We start from the raw sequence: 17761 nt of genomic DNA on the forward strand, positions 1-17761 counted from the left end.
AGAAGGATGTCATGCTTGGTAGGGTGGAGGGTCGACGAAAGAGGGGGAGGCCTTCAAGGAGATGGATTGATACAGTGGCTGCGAAGATGGGCTCAAGTATAGCAGGGATTGTGGGGCTGGCGCGGGATCGGGCAGTGTTTCGTTCTGCTGTGTCGCTATGAGTCGGAAATGACTCGACGGCACTTAACAACAACAACAACAACAAGTTTTCTAGATACAATACTTAGATCAGTTCAGTCTGAACAAGACATTTTATATCAGTAAAGAGAAAGGAAAAATTTGAGAAAATAATACTACATGTCAAACGCACTATAGAAATCAAATGGATAAACGGCAACTGGTTTTAAACTATCTGGGTAAGAGATAGTTGGGGTCTCCAAATACTACTTGATGGGCAAACTGGTGCAGTAAACCTAAGACTCTGAAACCAGAGAGATCTGAGTTTAAAACTTGGCTCTACAACTTAAAGATGTGAAAATTTGGGAAGAGGCTTACCTTCTCTAAGTTTCACACTCCTCAACTGTAAGATACGGGTAATAGTACCCATTTCAATCAAGTTCACATGAGGATGAAAACATATTACACATAGCTAGCACAACAGCATCTGAAGGCAAAGGTTCCTTAAATATTATCCTCTCCTTCTCAACCTTCTGAATAGTACAAAACTGAAAGGAAAATAAAGGCCTTCCATCCTGAAGGTACTACGAGAAAGGAAATAGACATTTTCAATTCTTTGTTTGGGAACATATCCCAAAACAAAAAATCCAGAAAAGAGAGATAACTAAGAAAGAATGAATAATCCTAAAGACTGAACTAGTTCCACACACAAGGACTTTAAATAGGGTGTACTGGTTGAGTGCTAAAGGACTAGAGTGATGAAAATTTCCCTAAGACAAACCCTACTGACAAGCTCTGGGATTGGTGGGATTTAAGGTGACTTGACTCAGAAACCCAGTGGGGGTCGCTATGAGTTGGAATAGACTCAATTGCAATGAGTTTGGTCTGTTAAAAAACCAAAACACCAAACTCATTGCCATCGAGTCAGATCTGATTCACAGTGACCCCTCCTTGGGTTTCTGAGGTGGTATCACTACAGAAGTAGATTGCCCAACCTTCCTTTCAAGGGGTGGCTGGTGGGTTTGAACTGCCAGCCTTCTGGTTAGCAGTCAAATGAACCAATTGAACATGGTGGCGTAGTGCCTAAGGGATCTGACTGCTATCCAGAAGGCTGGTGGTTCAAACCCACCAGCCACTCCTTGGAAGGAAGATTAGGCGATCTATTTCTGTAGAGGTAACGCCTTGGAAACCCAAGAAAGGGTTGCTGTGAGTCGGGACAGACTAGAGGGCAGTGAGTTTGGTTTGGTTTTATATAAACAACAACAAAAGGAATGTCCTCAAAAAGGAGATGTCTATTTTAACACCAATATTATGAAGCACATCTTACTGGACAAGAACTCTAATAACAGGAACAAATACTGGCAAGATCACTAAGTCAGAGGGAATTTCAAAGTTGTAGGGAAAAGGGAAAAATATTATTTTGCTTTCATAGAAACTTGGTATAGAGTGACATAGTCATTCAGGTTCATAGTTTATTTGCCTTACAAGGTGAAGTCATGACACAAGAATAAAATTTTACATGTATAGATCCTGAGCTCATGGGTACTGAAAGGTTCAAAAGGAAGGCTCAGGTTTCACAAGCTTTGTAAGTGATATATTTACACCATATGACTAAGAACATATTTATTCATGGAGAGCTTATGAGCCCAAGCTTCTGAAGCTGTCAAACTAGGAGAGAAGAGACTGTTTACACCCATGAAGAGTCACAAACACTCACAAAAGCTCTAAGAATAAAAATTCATTTTCCATGTTAAGAAATGTAGAGAAATACCATGCACAATTCTACCAAGTGGGTTTTAGAATACTAACACGCACAGCAGTGTGATTCTCTTAAAAAGTGTGGGGTGGGGTGAGGGTGGGGTGGGGAAAGGGAGTCCTAGACACTATTTGGTATTATGGCATTGATCCTAACATACTAACACATATAAGTTTAAATGAATATTTTCAGGAAAAGTTCACTATCAGTCAAAAAATGAAACAAAACAAAAATGGTAATTCTGTTCTAACACAATCCCCTGGACCATAGTAAGGAGTACTTTTATTTTTTATGGAAGTGGAAAGTGGGTGGGTGCTAGGGGGAAGTGAACTGCTTTTGCTCTATGAGTTTTGCATGGAGAAGACATAAAAGCAGTGTGTCAGTCCCTGTAAATACAGTGATCTTACAGCTGCATGGCTAGAGAGTGACTCTACAACCTCCATTAGTTACATATATGAAAAAAGTCCGATTAACGGTGATGAGATACTGACCCTGAGTATTTCACACTGTATTTCACTCTTTGCCACTAATTCTGTATTCAGAGGCTACCAGATAACTAGCTTTTATATATTGATACATAAAATGTCTTTTAAGTCAATTAACTCATAATACCAATACAAATTATTTTTATGTCATAGCATTTGGAAGATATCTGAGTTTATTTATATAATCTACATTATATTACTTGTTTTCACAGGTTACATTGTGCCACTGAGTATAAGGCATAAAAACTAAAATATTGCAAATCCTGATGGTTTCATTACACTTTCCCAAAGTTAAAGCCTGCCAAGGAAGGTCCAAAAAACAGGCGCTGATTTGATACAAAAAAAATTAGCTCATTAAAGTCTTCCTTAGCCCTATACCATATTTTCCAATATTACAGGGATGATTAACAAGGTTACAATTTTAGTGTAACTGTGCTTTAAATGGATGATCAGCCTTTAGTCTCAGTTACTACATAGATTTCTTTTTCCTTCTTCCTCTTATAAACACCATTCTTGATTGATATCCAATTCTCAATTACAGAAATTGCAATAACACAGCCTCCAACACCGAGAAGTCAATGGCATAGAAAAACCCCCGAATCTCCTAATGAACAGAATCAGGAAAAGAACACAATATTAAACATACCATCATCACTTCCTGCCTAGATTTTGTTCTTCTTTTAAACAAAGTGATGGAGGTACTCCTACCCAGAAAAACCTTCACTTTACTTACCAGAGGAGAACTCTAACTTGTGTGTGTGTGTATGCACACGTGTGTGTGGTTGTTTGTGAATAGGCATAGCTTTTAAAGATTTAATTCCTCTGGTTACCTAACTACAAAAAAAAAAAAAAAAAAGAAAAAGAAACTTAAAACCCTGAGTGCAATGCCAAAGAAAGTATGCTGGTATTCAAAATCCTGTATGATCCCTGAAAGAAGTAAGATCTATAGATTATATATAAACACATCAACCATATTTGTGACATGACTTTGGAAAGTAGGCAGTATTTCTTAAAGCGTGTAAACCAGCTCTAGAAAGAAAACTCAGCGCCTGTACACAGCAAGAAAAGGGTAATGTCAAACCCACCAACTTTTTTTTTTCTTTTCTCTTTTCTGACACTGTGCCTCGCACTGTGCAGCTGTGGTCCTGCCTTCACCATTCCCTCTGTTTCCAGTCTTGCTAATTAAAAGGCTGATCACAGAACAATGCTCTTCTCATTAATTTCAGTGTTCCGATTGGGCAGGATCCCTACTTACTCCACCTGATCTTTTCACACTGCTGAAGTTAACGTGACAGGAGCCCGAAGATGGATTACCTGCTGCCATATTGCCCATCGCCTCCAATCAGGAGCTATCTGTGTAAACTGATTGTTCTAATTTGCTCTCATTATTTTTACAATATCAGGAGAAAATAACGCACACAGCTCACTGTCAAAGCCATGAAAATCAGCCATTAGTTAAACCCAGACACTGAGTGGCTTTATTAGAGGCACTGCAGTTTATTGATGTAGCTACAGTCAAACAAGGCAGCATTTGCTTCAGTAGAAGGAAATGTTTATACTCAAAGTAAATATTTATTGTAATAATATGCACAACAACATGATATTTTGAAGAATTCTGTTTTTATTTCAGAAGCTTGGTTTTGACACAAATTATCAACAATAAAGGGCTGGGTTGGCACAAGAAAGTAGGTAGCATTTAGTGCCTACCCTGTGCTATGAAAACCTGTCTGTTAACTCCCATCTGTGAGTATTCCTCACCTCTTGCACCCTGTATAAATAAGAAACCCTATTCTGTGACTACAAATGTTAATCAATAAATAGGAGTGGTTTTATTCTGCTCTATGCAACAACAAAATAGTTTTCTAAAACAGAAATGTTAGGACTGAGGAATCAAAATTATTTCTATAATGATCAAGCAGGTGACTAACAAGACAGATGACTAAACCTATTCTCACAGACATTCACGATATATTTCTGAGTTGGAAAATGAAGCAGCAGAGTAAAGCTAGTACGACACAAACAACTAGCTGGCCTCTAAGCCCTTCAGTAAGAGAACGTTTGATATTCTGTGATAGAATATCTTTAAACAATTTTTGCCAGACACAAAGAAAATATATTTTCATGTTGTAAAGAAAACGCTAAACTCCAGAGTAAGAAAACACATTTAAACTTGGTATTTGCAGACTTGCCTGACTATGAACATTTTGTGAAAATGTTAGCTGAATGCGGCCTGAACAGCAGTGGGGGAAGGGGTTGGAGAAAGAGGGCATAAATAATAGAAGCCAAGGCCCTTAAATAAAGGAATTTAATTAATCCACACATTCTGTCCTCCCTGCTTACCCCCCACCCCCCACTTTAGTATTAGAAGAAAACATAGCTTCCTCCTGTCTTCTTTCTCTACTAAGATACCTAGGTAATGTAAAGGCAAGAGTATGCCCTTCGTGTGGCTCCCCTTTTAATGGCCACTTTTCTTTTTCTAAGAAACGTGTGCCACGCTTTTCTCCTTAAAATTCCTGCACTAAAAGACTGCACCATACTGCACTCCGCAAAACGTGCTGATGGCGCCAATTACAAGCCCCCAGCCGAATGCTCCAGCCCCCACCATTCGGGCAGATTTATGCGGACTCTTGCCGACGTTATTACAAGTCAGAGTTTATTGGGAAATTGTTACATTATGCGGAGTGTCTAACAAATTGCTTATGCTGCTATAATTGGATTACAACAGCCGCTTGCTCCCACCGGTAAGATTAGGCAAGTAGGACTCCTGCCGATCTCTGAGCGTTAGCAGTAATTTTATTTGCCTTGCCTCTCTCTTTCCTAACAACATGCCTCTCTCCCTGCCAGCTGTCTGCTGAAAAGGCACAGGCTTGTTCCTTGGCCCTAACAATGCAATTACAGCCCTGCAGATCGCACTGTTTGTGCATTAAGTACAGAGCCAAAACGAGGCGAATTGATCGTTTGACTTTTGGAGAAGCCATGTGATCTCTCTGTGCGGGTGATCCGACATGCATCAGCAGGCAATACTGCAGTCAATTCTTGATGGAGAACTTCCTTCCTTCACCCTTCTTTCCCCTAATCCTTCCCTTTTCACTGACTGGGCTCATCTCATGCTAATCTAGATCAATCCACAAAGACAAACTTGATCTTATTAGCTCCCTGGTTAGACAGAAATGTGAATAGGTTCTAGCATCTTCAAGAGCTTCAGTCAGATAGATCAGTGGTTCCCAACAGCTGAACTGCTGCTGCTATCTAAAAAAAAAAAAAAAAGGTTCATAAAGAGTTCACTGAGGAAAAAAAGTTTACAGAAACAATGTAGTTCAAAAGAACTACAGAAAGTTTTCGGTTTTGTCAAATAAAACGACCTTGGAAAGGTTCTGCTATAAAGCTGCCTATACTCAAAGACCGTCAAGCAATCAGCACCGAGCTCTGTGTCCTGCCTCTCTCTGCAGATGTGCCCTGCTGGAGGATGCTGGCAGCCGACGTGCCCAATCAGTGCAGCTGGACTTCAGGCAGCAAAACAGCCAGTGCGATCTCCACTCAGGGCAAAGTTTTAAACACATTTTGTTGACAGCTTTCAGTTCATTCTTTCTTTGTCCTGTGTGGTTAACAATGAGAGCCAGGAGCATGGAGCCTGTGCAAGCAGTTACTCAGATTCTAAGGCGTAATTCATAAACATTCAGGACTAGGGTCTGCACTTTTTTTTTCTTTTTCATTGTTCTCCTGGTTGGAAATGGCTTTGAATTCTACCAATTTTAACATAGGATTCTGGTTTACATTTTCCTTACCCGATAGCATATGCTACTTAGGGTTCCTGAAGCTGATTACATAACACATGTAGAGTCAATCTGTTGGTCCATGTTGGTGTCCCAGGTCTGCATTCTTCAGTGTCATGCACCTTAGAAGGGAGCAATTTCTTGTATCCTTAACCCAACAAATGTGCAAACTCTTATCTGTAACAGGAGTCCTTGCTTCTATTATTACTTCAAAGTGACCTTGGAAAAGTCACTTCACTATGTATTTCTCAGGACCTCTCTGTAACCCCCATTAACGTTCATTAAATTCATGCAGACAATTAAAAATGAAAGGAAAAAATATTTCTGAACATCATTTGTGCCTTTTTGAAACAGCAATAAAGCTCATGTGTAACATGTCTGTGACTCCAGAATATTTCCAACCACATCAGCCTCAATGATATGGTTAAATCCAAGTATGTTAGCCTCAAAGCTTAGACCTGGCAGAGGCGCCTGTGTGAAGAAGGGACCATCTGACACGCTACTTGTGGAACAGTATATTAAAGAAGCCTGTTAACATGTAGTTTAAAACTCAAAAGAAACTCTGAACAGCTGAAATGCCTTATAAATAGCACGGACCCAGAGGAAGTGCAAACGTCTGCATTGTGAATTGTAGATCTTAATTACCGACAATGGCTGGTACAGCAAGCAGCACGGAAAAAAAGTGAAACAGTTGCACTGTTCATGGTTGGCAATAATTCTTCAGGAAAATATTTACTATCAATCAGTTATGAGAAAAGGGACTCTGTGCTCATAAAACAGCACGTTGCTTCTCATACCAGGACCATTTTGCTTCAGCATAATCTGAATTTAAACAGCTTGTTTCCTGCGGATATAATTTTAGAAATAAATAAAACAAGTCTTCTATCAAAATCTGGAGTGAGTGGAAAGGAACATCACATTTTTCTGTCTCAGTCAGTTCCAACAGATTATTAGTCTCAAGTAAAAAAACAATAACAACAAACAACAACAACTAAGATACAAAACATTTTCAAAGGACTACTGAAGGGGTTTATCTCTCAATCACAAAGAGGAAGAACTTCTATCTGGGTGCCAAGGATCTAGGCAGATGTGTGCAAATAACTCAATCTGAACTGAATGTATGTGTGTGTGTGTGTGTGTGTCTCAAGGTAAATGAGGGAAAAGCTTGAAGCCTAGAACTAAAATATTCAGTCACACTGACTGAAGTCAGTAACAAAAATAACATAAGAAATAAATGCTCTTCAGTTTCCCAGTTAGTTTTCATCACCAATTAAAAAACATCATGAAGGTTGACAATTAGGCAAACATAATTATAGATTTTAAAGACTAAGTTGACAGTCAATAATGACTGTCCATTTAAAGCTACAATAAATACAGAGCTCATCATGTTCCAAACACAAATCTTATGAACTACAGGGTTGTAATTAGTAAGAAGAAAGGTTTTTGAAGAAAATAAGAGACATTTCAATGCCTCTAAATACTACTCAGATTAAGTTATACTAATAAAATGACCCTTCCCTCATTTTTATTTTATAATCTTTTCTTAGGCTTCACTCTTCAAGTTATAGATTTAGAAGATTATTATCAACCTTGTATCATTTTCCAGTGTTGTTTTTTGGTATTCTAAAATGCACATAAACAGTATTCAATAAGAGGATTTTGGAATATAATTAGTATCTTGCTCCAAACCAGTCATTCGTATCAGAATTCAGCTACTGTGAACTAGTCAGAGAGCAAAAATGTTGATATCACTGCATTATAGTTGCTCTCACATGGAGATGGTTGGACATTCAAGGCCACATTGGAGAACAATCTGAATCAACAACAGATAATTGTACCAAGTGAAAAACCACTGCAGCCTTATCAAGTGTAGCAGATGAAACTATTCGGTTAGGGTTAAAGGTGAAGAACAAGAAATAGGGACAAGCTTGCCGACCTATAAAAATAATGGCAAGTCATTACCTTTCAAAGGTCAAGCAACAAATGAGGCCAGTGGAAACAGCATGGACTCATGAGACACCATATTACACATGTAAATAAAAAGGAAAAACTCTCTTACTATTCCCATGTTCTCAATACCTCACTGGAGGCTGTGGAAAGAAACACATTTTTCCAGCTACATGTTTATATTTGCCATTGATCAGCTGATTATTGACTCAGATCTGAAGCAGTGAACCAGAAGGCAGGATGCAGGCCAGTAAAAGAAATCAGAAAGTTATGTGGGTTCCCAGAGGAAATGATAGAAGTTAATATGAGGGTGTTTAAGGAGATGAAGAAAGGATTTAAGTGTCAGAAAAATGTTAAAATAAGCAAGAACGGGATGAGAGGGTCACCATCTGGGAGCATGTGAAACAGACTGATGAGCAGCAATGAGCGAACTTATTTCCTCACCCAAGAGCATAAAGGAAAATATGCCGTTGTTCCAGCTGCCAGAAGATTTCTAACTATGCACTACTGAAGTACAGGGTGGGAGGAGGGAAACAACACATCCTACAGATACACAACATAACTACGTAGCTTAGAGATCCTGGCTTACAAAGTATGGAGAAAACAAAAGGAACAGATGCTCACTTGGCCAGCTCTCAATGAAACTCATTAAAACCACCACCCCGTCCTTGGATCGGCGTTCATGCTAAGATTGTACCTTGTTTAGCCAGAAGTCACCCACTTGTGTTGAATCTGAGAGCACCATGACCAAAAAGGGGGAAGACTATTTCTAAAGGCCCAAATAACTGATCCTCCTCCCCCAATGCACAAATGCTAGATATAAAATAGGGTCAATTAGCACTTGATAGGTGTGACTAAATGACTGAAAAATAAACACATGTAATTTATAATATTCGTATTTTGTAGCAAATTATTAAGGCATTCTAATTTAAGAGACACTTAACTGACAAACTTTTTAAAAATTTTATTTGAAACAGACTATTTTTCAAAGCAATTTTAGGTTTCCAGAAAAGTGGTGCAGAAAGTATAGAGTTCCTGTATGGACTGTCCCCTCTGCACACTGTTTCTCCTATTAACACCTTGCATCCCTGTGAATCTCTTCTATAACTATAATTTTTAGTAAGTTCTGACGTTTCTTATATGGATCACAACAATGGTTATATTTTGTATGACATTTTTTCAGTTAGTAAGCTAGGCCCAAGGACTTCTGCATGTTTTATGAAATGAAATGAAAATAAAAAATATTTGTGTCCTTGGATATTTTTGTAGTAGTGGATGGAGACCCCATGACACCAGTCCTGGCTCTAATAACAACAGTAGTAACTGAGGGCCCGGGTATATAATATAATAGACTAAAGCAATTTAAGTTGAAAACGCTGCAGCAGTGAAAAATCTCTGAATGGTCATAAAGGCAATAATGTTATAGATATGTAAAGTAAAAATGTAGAAGCAAAGCAGAGTGGAATGCTACTCATGGTCTAATCAAAATGGCTCACATTTAAATTTAGGTCCAAGTTTCTGAACAATGAGAGCTGCCAGGGAAATTTGAGTCATAGTTGATACCAAAAGCCTCAGATCTCTAATACTTTACATTATCTTTGTATCTAGGCTATAGAATGGCACATAATTATGCATAAAAAAGACACAGCTGATATAGTATGACTCAATATACTTGTTCACTTAGATCATCAAAAGCAACATTGCTATCAATAGCTACTTGATAAATAATAATAGTAATATAATTATTGGATTTTCTATAGTGTATTTCACAATCCCGGTATTGGTACATTCTATTATTAATTGTATTTAAAAATCAGGAACTTACAAAAACAATTGTATGTTATCTCATACAAATCTTACTGACTTGTGACAACCCATAACTAGTGTCAAGCAACAAATTTAATCTGTCCAAAGTGTGACCAGAATACATAATCAAAAGATTCTGCTGTAACTGAATAGATGGAAAATCCAACTTGTAACTTTCTTTGGATATAATGATTCCTATTTGTATTTTGTTCTGTAATATATATAGTCCTGTAATAGCCTGAGTAAAGGTGCCTATACACAAAGCATTGTTGCCATGTGGTAAAATATGTATCAATGAGTAATAGCACTTACTTTGGCCACACAGTTTTCAGTCTTCATAGCAGTACTTGCTAGACATACTGTTTCTTGGTTTAAGCAGAGTCTGGCACAGCTGTTGTAAGTCTGTAAAGAGAATTTTTTTGGAAACAGGGTGAATATTGAAATACTACCACATATAGTTTTCAAATTCTGTCCTATTTCTCAAAATCAACACACAAATCCTATCTGTAAATTTCAGATTTATGAAGGCTGAAGGACAAGGTGGAAAAGGGGGGGCAGAGAAAGTGAGAGCCCCCAAGAGCCACTGATATGACCACGAAGGAGCATGTGAACAGCAGCCGGGTGGTAATTGTTTTTGTTTTTAACACAAAATTTAAGAACTTAATTCTGTTTAAAACTGAGCAATTACCATCCTTAGAAAATATCTATTTTTGTTTTTTTCATTCTAAACCTTAGGGAAAAAAAATCAAGACCTGAAAGTAGCAAGAAGACATACTTCTTATTCAGAACAATGGGTAAAATTTTTCCAACTACACAGAAGAAAACATTCTAAAACCAATCATTAAGTCTTTGAAGGAATATCACCATATAAGGATACATATATGAAGCACTGATTTTTGGTTTATGAAGAAAAAAGGATAAACCAAAATTGAGAGCAGGACATAAAAAGAAGATAAATCAACATCTATCCAGATCTCAAAATCATTCCTTAAGTACACCTGGTAGCCTGTTTAGGAGATGGATGAAAATAGAACAAAGCACAGAAAATGGATTAAAATGCACTTTTGTTGTTTTTGTTGTTATGTGCCATCGAGTCAGACCCGAATCATAGTGACCCCTCCTTGGGTTGCCTAGGTACACATTATTTATACTTTATGGTAAGCAAATTCATTATTAACAACTTGCCAACATATTAATAAAATTAAATGTTTCCTTTTAACTTTTTACTAATAGTATAAAACATGGTTCTCAAACTTTGGTTCAAATCAGAATTATCTGCAGGGCTTCTGGGAATCTGTATTTCCAATCAGTCTGAAGCTGATGTGAGTGCTGCCAGTCTAGGGACCACACTTTGAGAACCACAAGTATAAATATTTTTTTGGAATTAAGGAGAAAAATCTTAAAAGTTGGATAATCTCTTAAACCAACAACAGGAAACAATCCACTTTTAAAAAATTTTGAGATAATTTTAGATTTATAGAAAGTTGCAAAAACAGTAGAGTTCTGTATATCCTTTGGTTATGTAAGACGTTGTTAATGTCTTACATAACCAAAGGATATCTATCAAAACTAAGAAATTCAACTTCGTACAATACTATTAACTATAAAGTATAAAACTTATTTAAGTTTCATCAGTTTTCACTAATGTCCATTTTCTCTTTCTGTTCAGGATCTAATCCAGTATTCCACACTGCATTTAGTTCCCCTGTCTCCTTCTCACTGCTGTCGAGTCATACCCAACTCATAGCGACCCCTCCTTGGGTTTCCAAGGCAGTATCACAATGGAAATAGATTGCCCAACCTTCCTTCTGAGGAGTGGCTGGTGGGTTTGAACCACCAGCCTTCTGGCTAGCAGTCAAATGCCTTAGGCGCTACGCTACCAGAACTCCTCATGTCTCTTTAGTCTCCTCTAATCTGTGACAACTCCTCAGTCTTTTCTTGTCTTTTATGACTCTGAAACATCTGAAAAGTACCCATCAGGTAACCTATAGAATATCCCCCTCAATTTGGGCTTGTCTGATTTTTCTCATGACTAAATTGAGGTTAAGGAGCTCTGGTAGTGTAGTAGTTAAGTCATTTGGCTGCTAACCAAAGGTTGGTGGTTTGAACCCACCAGCTGCTCTGCAAAAGAAAGATGAGGCAGTTGGCTTCTGTAAAGATTTACAGTCTTGGAAACCCAATGGGGGTCACCATGAGTCAGAATCAACTTGATAGCAGTGTGTTTGGTTTGGTTTGGAAATTGAGGTTATGCATTCTTGGGAAGGATACCACAAAAGTCATGTGCCTTCCCCAGTGTATCAGGATCAGGAAGTATGTATTTCTGTAATACTAACCTTGATCACTTGACTAAGATGGTATTTGTCAAAACTCTCCATGATAAACATCATTTTTCTTGTTATTGTTGTTAGGTCCTGTCAAGTTGGTCCCCACTCACGGCAACCCCATGCTGGTTCCTGACCCACCCTCACAATCCTTGCCACGCTTGAGCCCACTGCTGCAGTCCTATGTCAGTCCACTGCACTGAGAAGCTCCCTCTCTTCCACTGACCTTTTACTTCACTAAGTTTGATGTCTTTCTTCAGCAATTGGTCCATCTTGAAGACATGTCCAAAGTAAGCAAGACAAAGTCTCACCATCCTCACATTTAAAGAGCATTCTGGCTACACTTTCCCCAAGACTGATTAGTTCATTCTCCTGGCAGTATATGGTATATTCAGTGTTCAAATCCTGGTGAGAACCAGTGTTTAAATACCATTCTGCACTAAAAGGAATTACAACTCCCTGGAGAAATGGCTGATTTCAGGACTGGTCAGGGAAAATATAAAAGGAACTGGGAAATATTTGGAGAATAATGAAAATACATCAAAGGCACAAAAACCAGACTGAAGGGGCCCTCAGCTTGATATAGAATAAAACCGAAAAAACCAATCTCACTGCTATCAAATAGATTCCGACTCATAGCAACTTCCTTTGGGTTTCCAAGGCAGTAAATCTTTACAGAAGTAGATTGCCCAGTCTTCTTTCTGTGGAGTGGCTGGGGGTTTGAACCTCCAACCTTCTGGTTAACAGTCAAATGCCTTAGGCACTACACCACCAGAACTCCTTCATATAGAGTAACATGTGCATTAAAGTAAAAGATAGTAACAGATTACAACCTGTAGAATAAAATAGACCTACTTCTTGAAATACACAAATTACCAAAACTGATAACATAATAGGAAATACAAAATTTGAATAACCTTCATTTTAAATAAAACAAAACTGTTATGAAAAATCTTTCCACATACATTTAATCAGTTAAAAACAATCTTCTCACAAAGAAAACTCCAGGTCCAGATGGTTTCACTGGTGAATTCATTAAATTTTAAGAAAGAAACAATACCATGATCATATACCAAAGCTTTTAGAAAATGGAGGAGGAGGAAGACTTCCTAATTCACTTTATGAGATCAGCATAACCTTGATACCAAAATCTGAAATTTACAGACCAATATCCCTAATGAACACAGACACAAATTTCTTAAGAAAACATGGGCACCTATGACCATGGATAGTATTGGCAGACGATGTTTCTACATGCATATTTGTATGTGCTATAAGAACGTCCAGGTATATAGTAGAGCTGACAAAGGGCAAGGCTGTGGTGGCTTCCTGGCCACAGCCAGCTACTCGAAGGGCACGAGAAGTTGGACCTGTAGGCTTGGAACCATGGTTGTAGGGGACACCAAGTTCAACTGGCATAATATACTACACAAAAACATTGTTTTACATCCTACTTTGGTGAGTGATGACTGAGGTTTTAAAAGCTTGTGAGCTGCCATCTGGAGGCAACAAAGGGTCTCTCCTTGTCCAGAGTAAAGAAGAATGAAGAAAACCAAAGATGTATGGAAACAGTTAGTTCAAGGGACTAGAAGACCATGTGCTTCAGCCTATATGACCATGAGACCAGAAGAACTAGATGGTGCCCAGCTACCATTGTTAACCACCCGGAGGAGGACTGGTGCAGGAGAGCCTAGATAGAGTGGGAGAACAAAACTCAGAATCATTAACAAAAAAAAAAGACCAGGTTTGCTGGTCTCATAGAGCCTGATGAGATCCTTGAGACTATGGCCCCTAGTTACCTTTCAGGTCTGGAACTGAATTTACTCCTGTGGCTTCCAGCTAAACAAGAGACAGGCATACAGGGTGAACATTTACATCAGGTAGACACATTCCTTGGAGCAATCAATCGTGGGAGAACAGAAGGGCAATATTTGCACAGGGAGAGAGCTCAGGGGGCAGAAGTGCATGGGAAGGAAGGATACAGGGAAGAGGTAACTACAGGGAGGAAGTGGGAAGAGAGCATTGTGGGGAATTCCAATCAATATCATGAAACAAAATGTGTATGAACTGCTGTATGGAAATGGAATTTGCTCTGTAAACTTTCACCCAAATCACAATAAAATTAAAAAGAAAAGAAAGATAAAACATCATGACCAAGTGGAGTTTATCCCAGGAATGCAAGGCTTAATATTTGAGGAGGGAAAAAAAAATCAATTAATGTAATTTTTAAAATATCAAATTAACAGAATAAAGAGGATGCAGGAGAAATCTATGTGAAAATCTCAATAGATGCAAAAAATTTTTTTTTTTTCCACAAAATTAAATACTTATTCAGGATAAAAACCTCAGCAAGGTAGGAATAAAAGGGCACTTCTTAATCACACGAAAGGCATGAAAAACAACAAAAAACCCTTCATTTAACATTGTACTAAATGGTGAGAGACTAAATATTGTCCCTCTAAGACTGTGAACAAGGATACATGCTCTTAGTAGATCTACACAACATTATATTTGAGGTTCTACCATTAAAATAAAGCAAAAAATGAAAGGCAAACCAATTGGAAAAGAAGAAATAAAACTCTATAAATGATGTAATTTTGTATGCAGAAGATGCTAAAGAAGCTACTAAAGATACTGAAAACAAATTTAACACAGGAAACAAGATAAACCTTCAAAAATTGATTACATTTCTATACACCAGCAACATTCAACTAGAAAATGAAAAATTTGACAACAGCATCGAAAAACATTACATATTCAGGAATAAATTGAATAAAATATGTGTAAGAAATAGACACCAAGAGCTAAAAAACATTGTTTAAAAAAATTTAAAAAGACAACTAAGTGGAGAGATATACTATGTTTATGGACTGGAAGACCAGATATTGTTAAAATGGCAATTCTACTCAAATTGATATATATTTTAATAAAATCCAAATCAAAACCCCATAGGCTTCTTTAATAGAAATTGCCATGTTGATTCTAAGATTTATAGAGAAGTGCAAAATATCTAGAATAGCCAAATCAATATTAAATATAAAAACAAATACGAAGGACTCATACTACCTCATTTTAAGATTCACTATACAATGCTACAATAATCAGGACAGTGTGATACTGGAGTAGTGATGGGCAAGTAGACCAGTAGAACAGGACAGAGTTTAGAAGTAGACTACTTACTAACACAGTCAATTGATTTTTTTTAAAAAAATATAGATATCCATGTTATTAAAGGAGGCAAAGGAAAGTCTTTTCAACACTGCTGCAGAAAACAACAAACAGAGGAGAAAAAAAATGAATCCCAAATTCTAGTTGAAAGAACCACAGACCTACAAAAGCTAAAACATATAAGACTTCTAGAAGCAAACACAAAAGAGTATCTTCACCATCAAGGGTTGGGAAACGACTTCTTAGAACACTGGAAGTGTGGTGTCACAAAAAAAGTATAGACTGGACTTTATACAAAAATTAGAAACTTTTGCATCAAAACACACAACTAATAAATAGACAAGTCACAGACTGTGAGAAAACAAAGCACACATATCTGACAAAGGACTGGCATTTAGAACTCTGTATTGTTGATTTCTATGCCTCAATAATAAAAAAATGAACAACACATCATTTTTTTTTGGCTAAAAATGTCAACAGATAGTTCACAAAAGAAAATATTTGAATGGCCAATAAGCTAATATATTAAAAAGTACTCAACATTAGTAGTTAACAAGGAAACACAACTTAAAACTACAATGAAACACCACACACACTTACTACAATGGCTAAAATTAAAAAGTCTGACAACACCAAATGCTGGGGAGAAGTACAGAAACCACAGTTCTCATACACTATTGGTGAGAGTATAGTGTGGCGTAGCTACTTTGGGAAATCGCCTGGCAGTTTCTTAAAAAATGTTAAGCATGTACCTATCCTATCCAGCTATTCCACCCCAAGAGAAATTGAAAACACATACACACCAAAAAGCTTTCTATAAGAGCATTCAGAGCAACTCCACTCACTTATTATAATGACCAAAAAAATGGAAACAGCCCAGGTGTTCACCAAAGCAGAATGAAAAACAAACTGGAGCATATTCATTCAACGGAATATACTCAACAATAAATGGAATGAACTATGGATACACAGAACAACACAGATGAATCTCAGAAGCACTGTGCTGAGTAAAAAAAGTCAAACCCCAAAAATGTGTGATTCCCTTTATATGAAATTCTAGAAAAGGCAGAATTAATCTGTAGTTGACAGAAAGCTGATCAGTGTTTGATTCATGGAGATGGGGAGACTGACTGGGAAGGGGCCCAAGGGAACCTTCTTGGGTAATGAAAATGTTCTATAACTTGATGGAGTGGTAGTCACACAAGTATATAAATTTATTTAAAAATTCACTGACTTATACAATTAATATGTGTATATGTCACTGTGGGAGCTCTGGTAGCATAGTGGCTAAGACACTTGCCTGCTAACCAGACGGCTGGCGGTTCAAACCCACCAGCCACTCCTTGGAAGGAAGGTTGGGCAATCCTACTTCCGTAGTGATACTGCCTCAGAAACCCAAGGAGGGGTCACTATGAGTCGGGGCCGACTCGATGGCACATAACAACAACAACAACAATATGTCACTGTATGAAAATTTTATTTTAATAAAAATATAAAAAGTACAAAATCAAAATTTTAGAGGAAAAAAGTATTAATAGGTCTAGTTAATTAATAAAAACATGCTATTTTTCTGGAAAAAAAAAATTATTAAGTCATGAAAGCTAATTTGTTTTCCTCTAAAAGTAACTCCCTGCCTCGACCCCAACCCCTGGAATGAGTATACTTTATTCAGGGCACATTAGATAAATTCAGGAAACATCTTCTAGTCCTACAAGAGTTTCCACAATAAGGCTATTTATAGGTTTTTATTTCCTAGACATTCTACCTGTAAAATGGGTACATAATCTTGTCCATCACCCAAGGAAGTCAAACAGATCAGTAAACTAAAACTTGTTACAGTTCTTTGACCACTCTGGAATAAAAAGACCAAATACATTCAGTATTTTACCATTATAAGACTCCTTCCAGGTTGAAATCCAACTAGTGAATATAACAGCCACAGGCAAGAGAGGTTCTATTCTCATGCAACATTTGAAAAGGTAGCTTCATTGCTGAACCAGAGGCAGAGTTTTTGCGTTGGAGTACTTTAATACGTTTTTATATTGCATATAAAGCACATAAGCATAAACCAGTAAGATGCCTTGCTGAAAACTACCTTCTTTGTGAAAGCAGGCTGTAATTCTGAACAAGTTTTCAATTTTCACACTGCTGCTAGGGTAAAACATTTTAAAGAGTTTAATTTTTTACAATGGATTCAATGACATAGGATTATCTAACAAAGTAATGGCTAATCAATAGAAGGTTTAGTTGTCAGGTGAAACATATAACACACTAAAAGGGATTGATTGCCAGACTTCTCCTTATTTACTAGAAGGTATATATTTAAAATGACACAAACTTGTTACCAGGCTGCATTCTTTTAACCTTGCAAAAAGCTGCTTCAGAAAT

At 37.4% G+C, this 17761-nt stretch overlaps 1 protein-coding gene across 1 annotated transcript in view; it reads right to left on the minus strand.

Moving 5' to 3' along the window:
- The window catches only part of BTRC (beta-transducin repeat containing E3 ubiquitin protein ligase), a 134387-nt gene that overhangs the window by 63573 nt on the left and 53053 nt on the right, over positions 1-17761 (minus strand). The window contains exon 3 of the mRNA XM_007939937.2: positions 10197-10286. Within this exon, the coding sequence (XP_007938128.2) occupies positions 10197-10286 (90 nt within the window). The remainder of the gene's footprint in view (positions 1-10196; positions 10287-17761) is intronic.

Source organism: Orycteropus afer, unplaced genomic scaffold (assembly GCF_000298275.1).
Source record: "Orycteropus afer afer isolate SDZICR_OR568_19922 unplaced genomic scaffold, OryAfe1.0 scaffold00064, whole genome shotgun sequence".
Lineage (NCBI taxonomy): Eukaryota > Metazoa > Chordata > Mammalia > Tubulidentata > Orycteropodidae > Orycteropus > Orycteropus afer.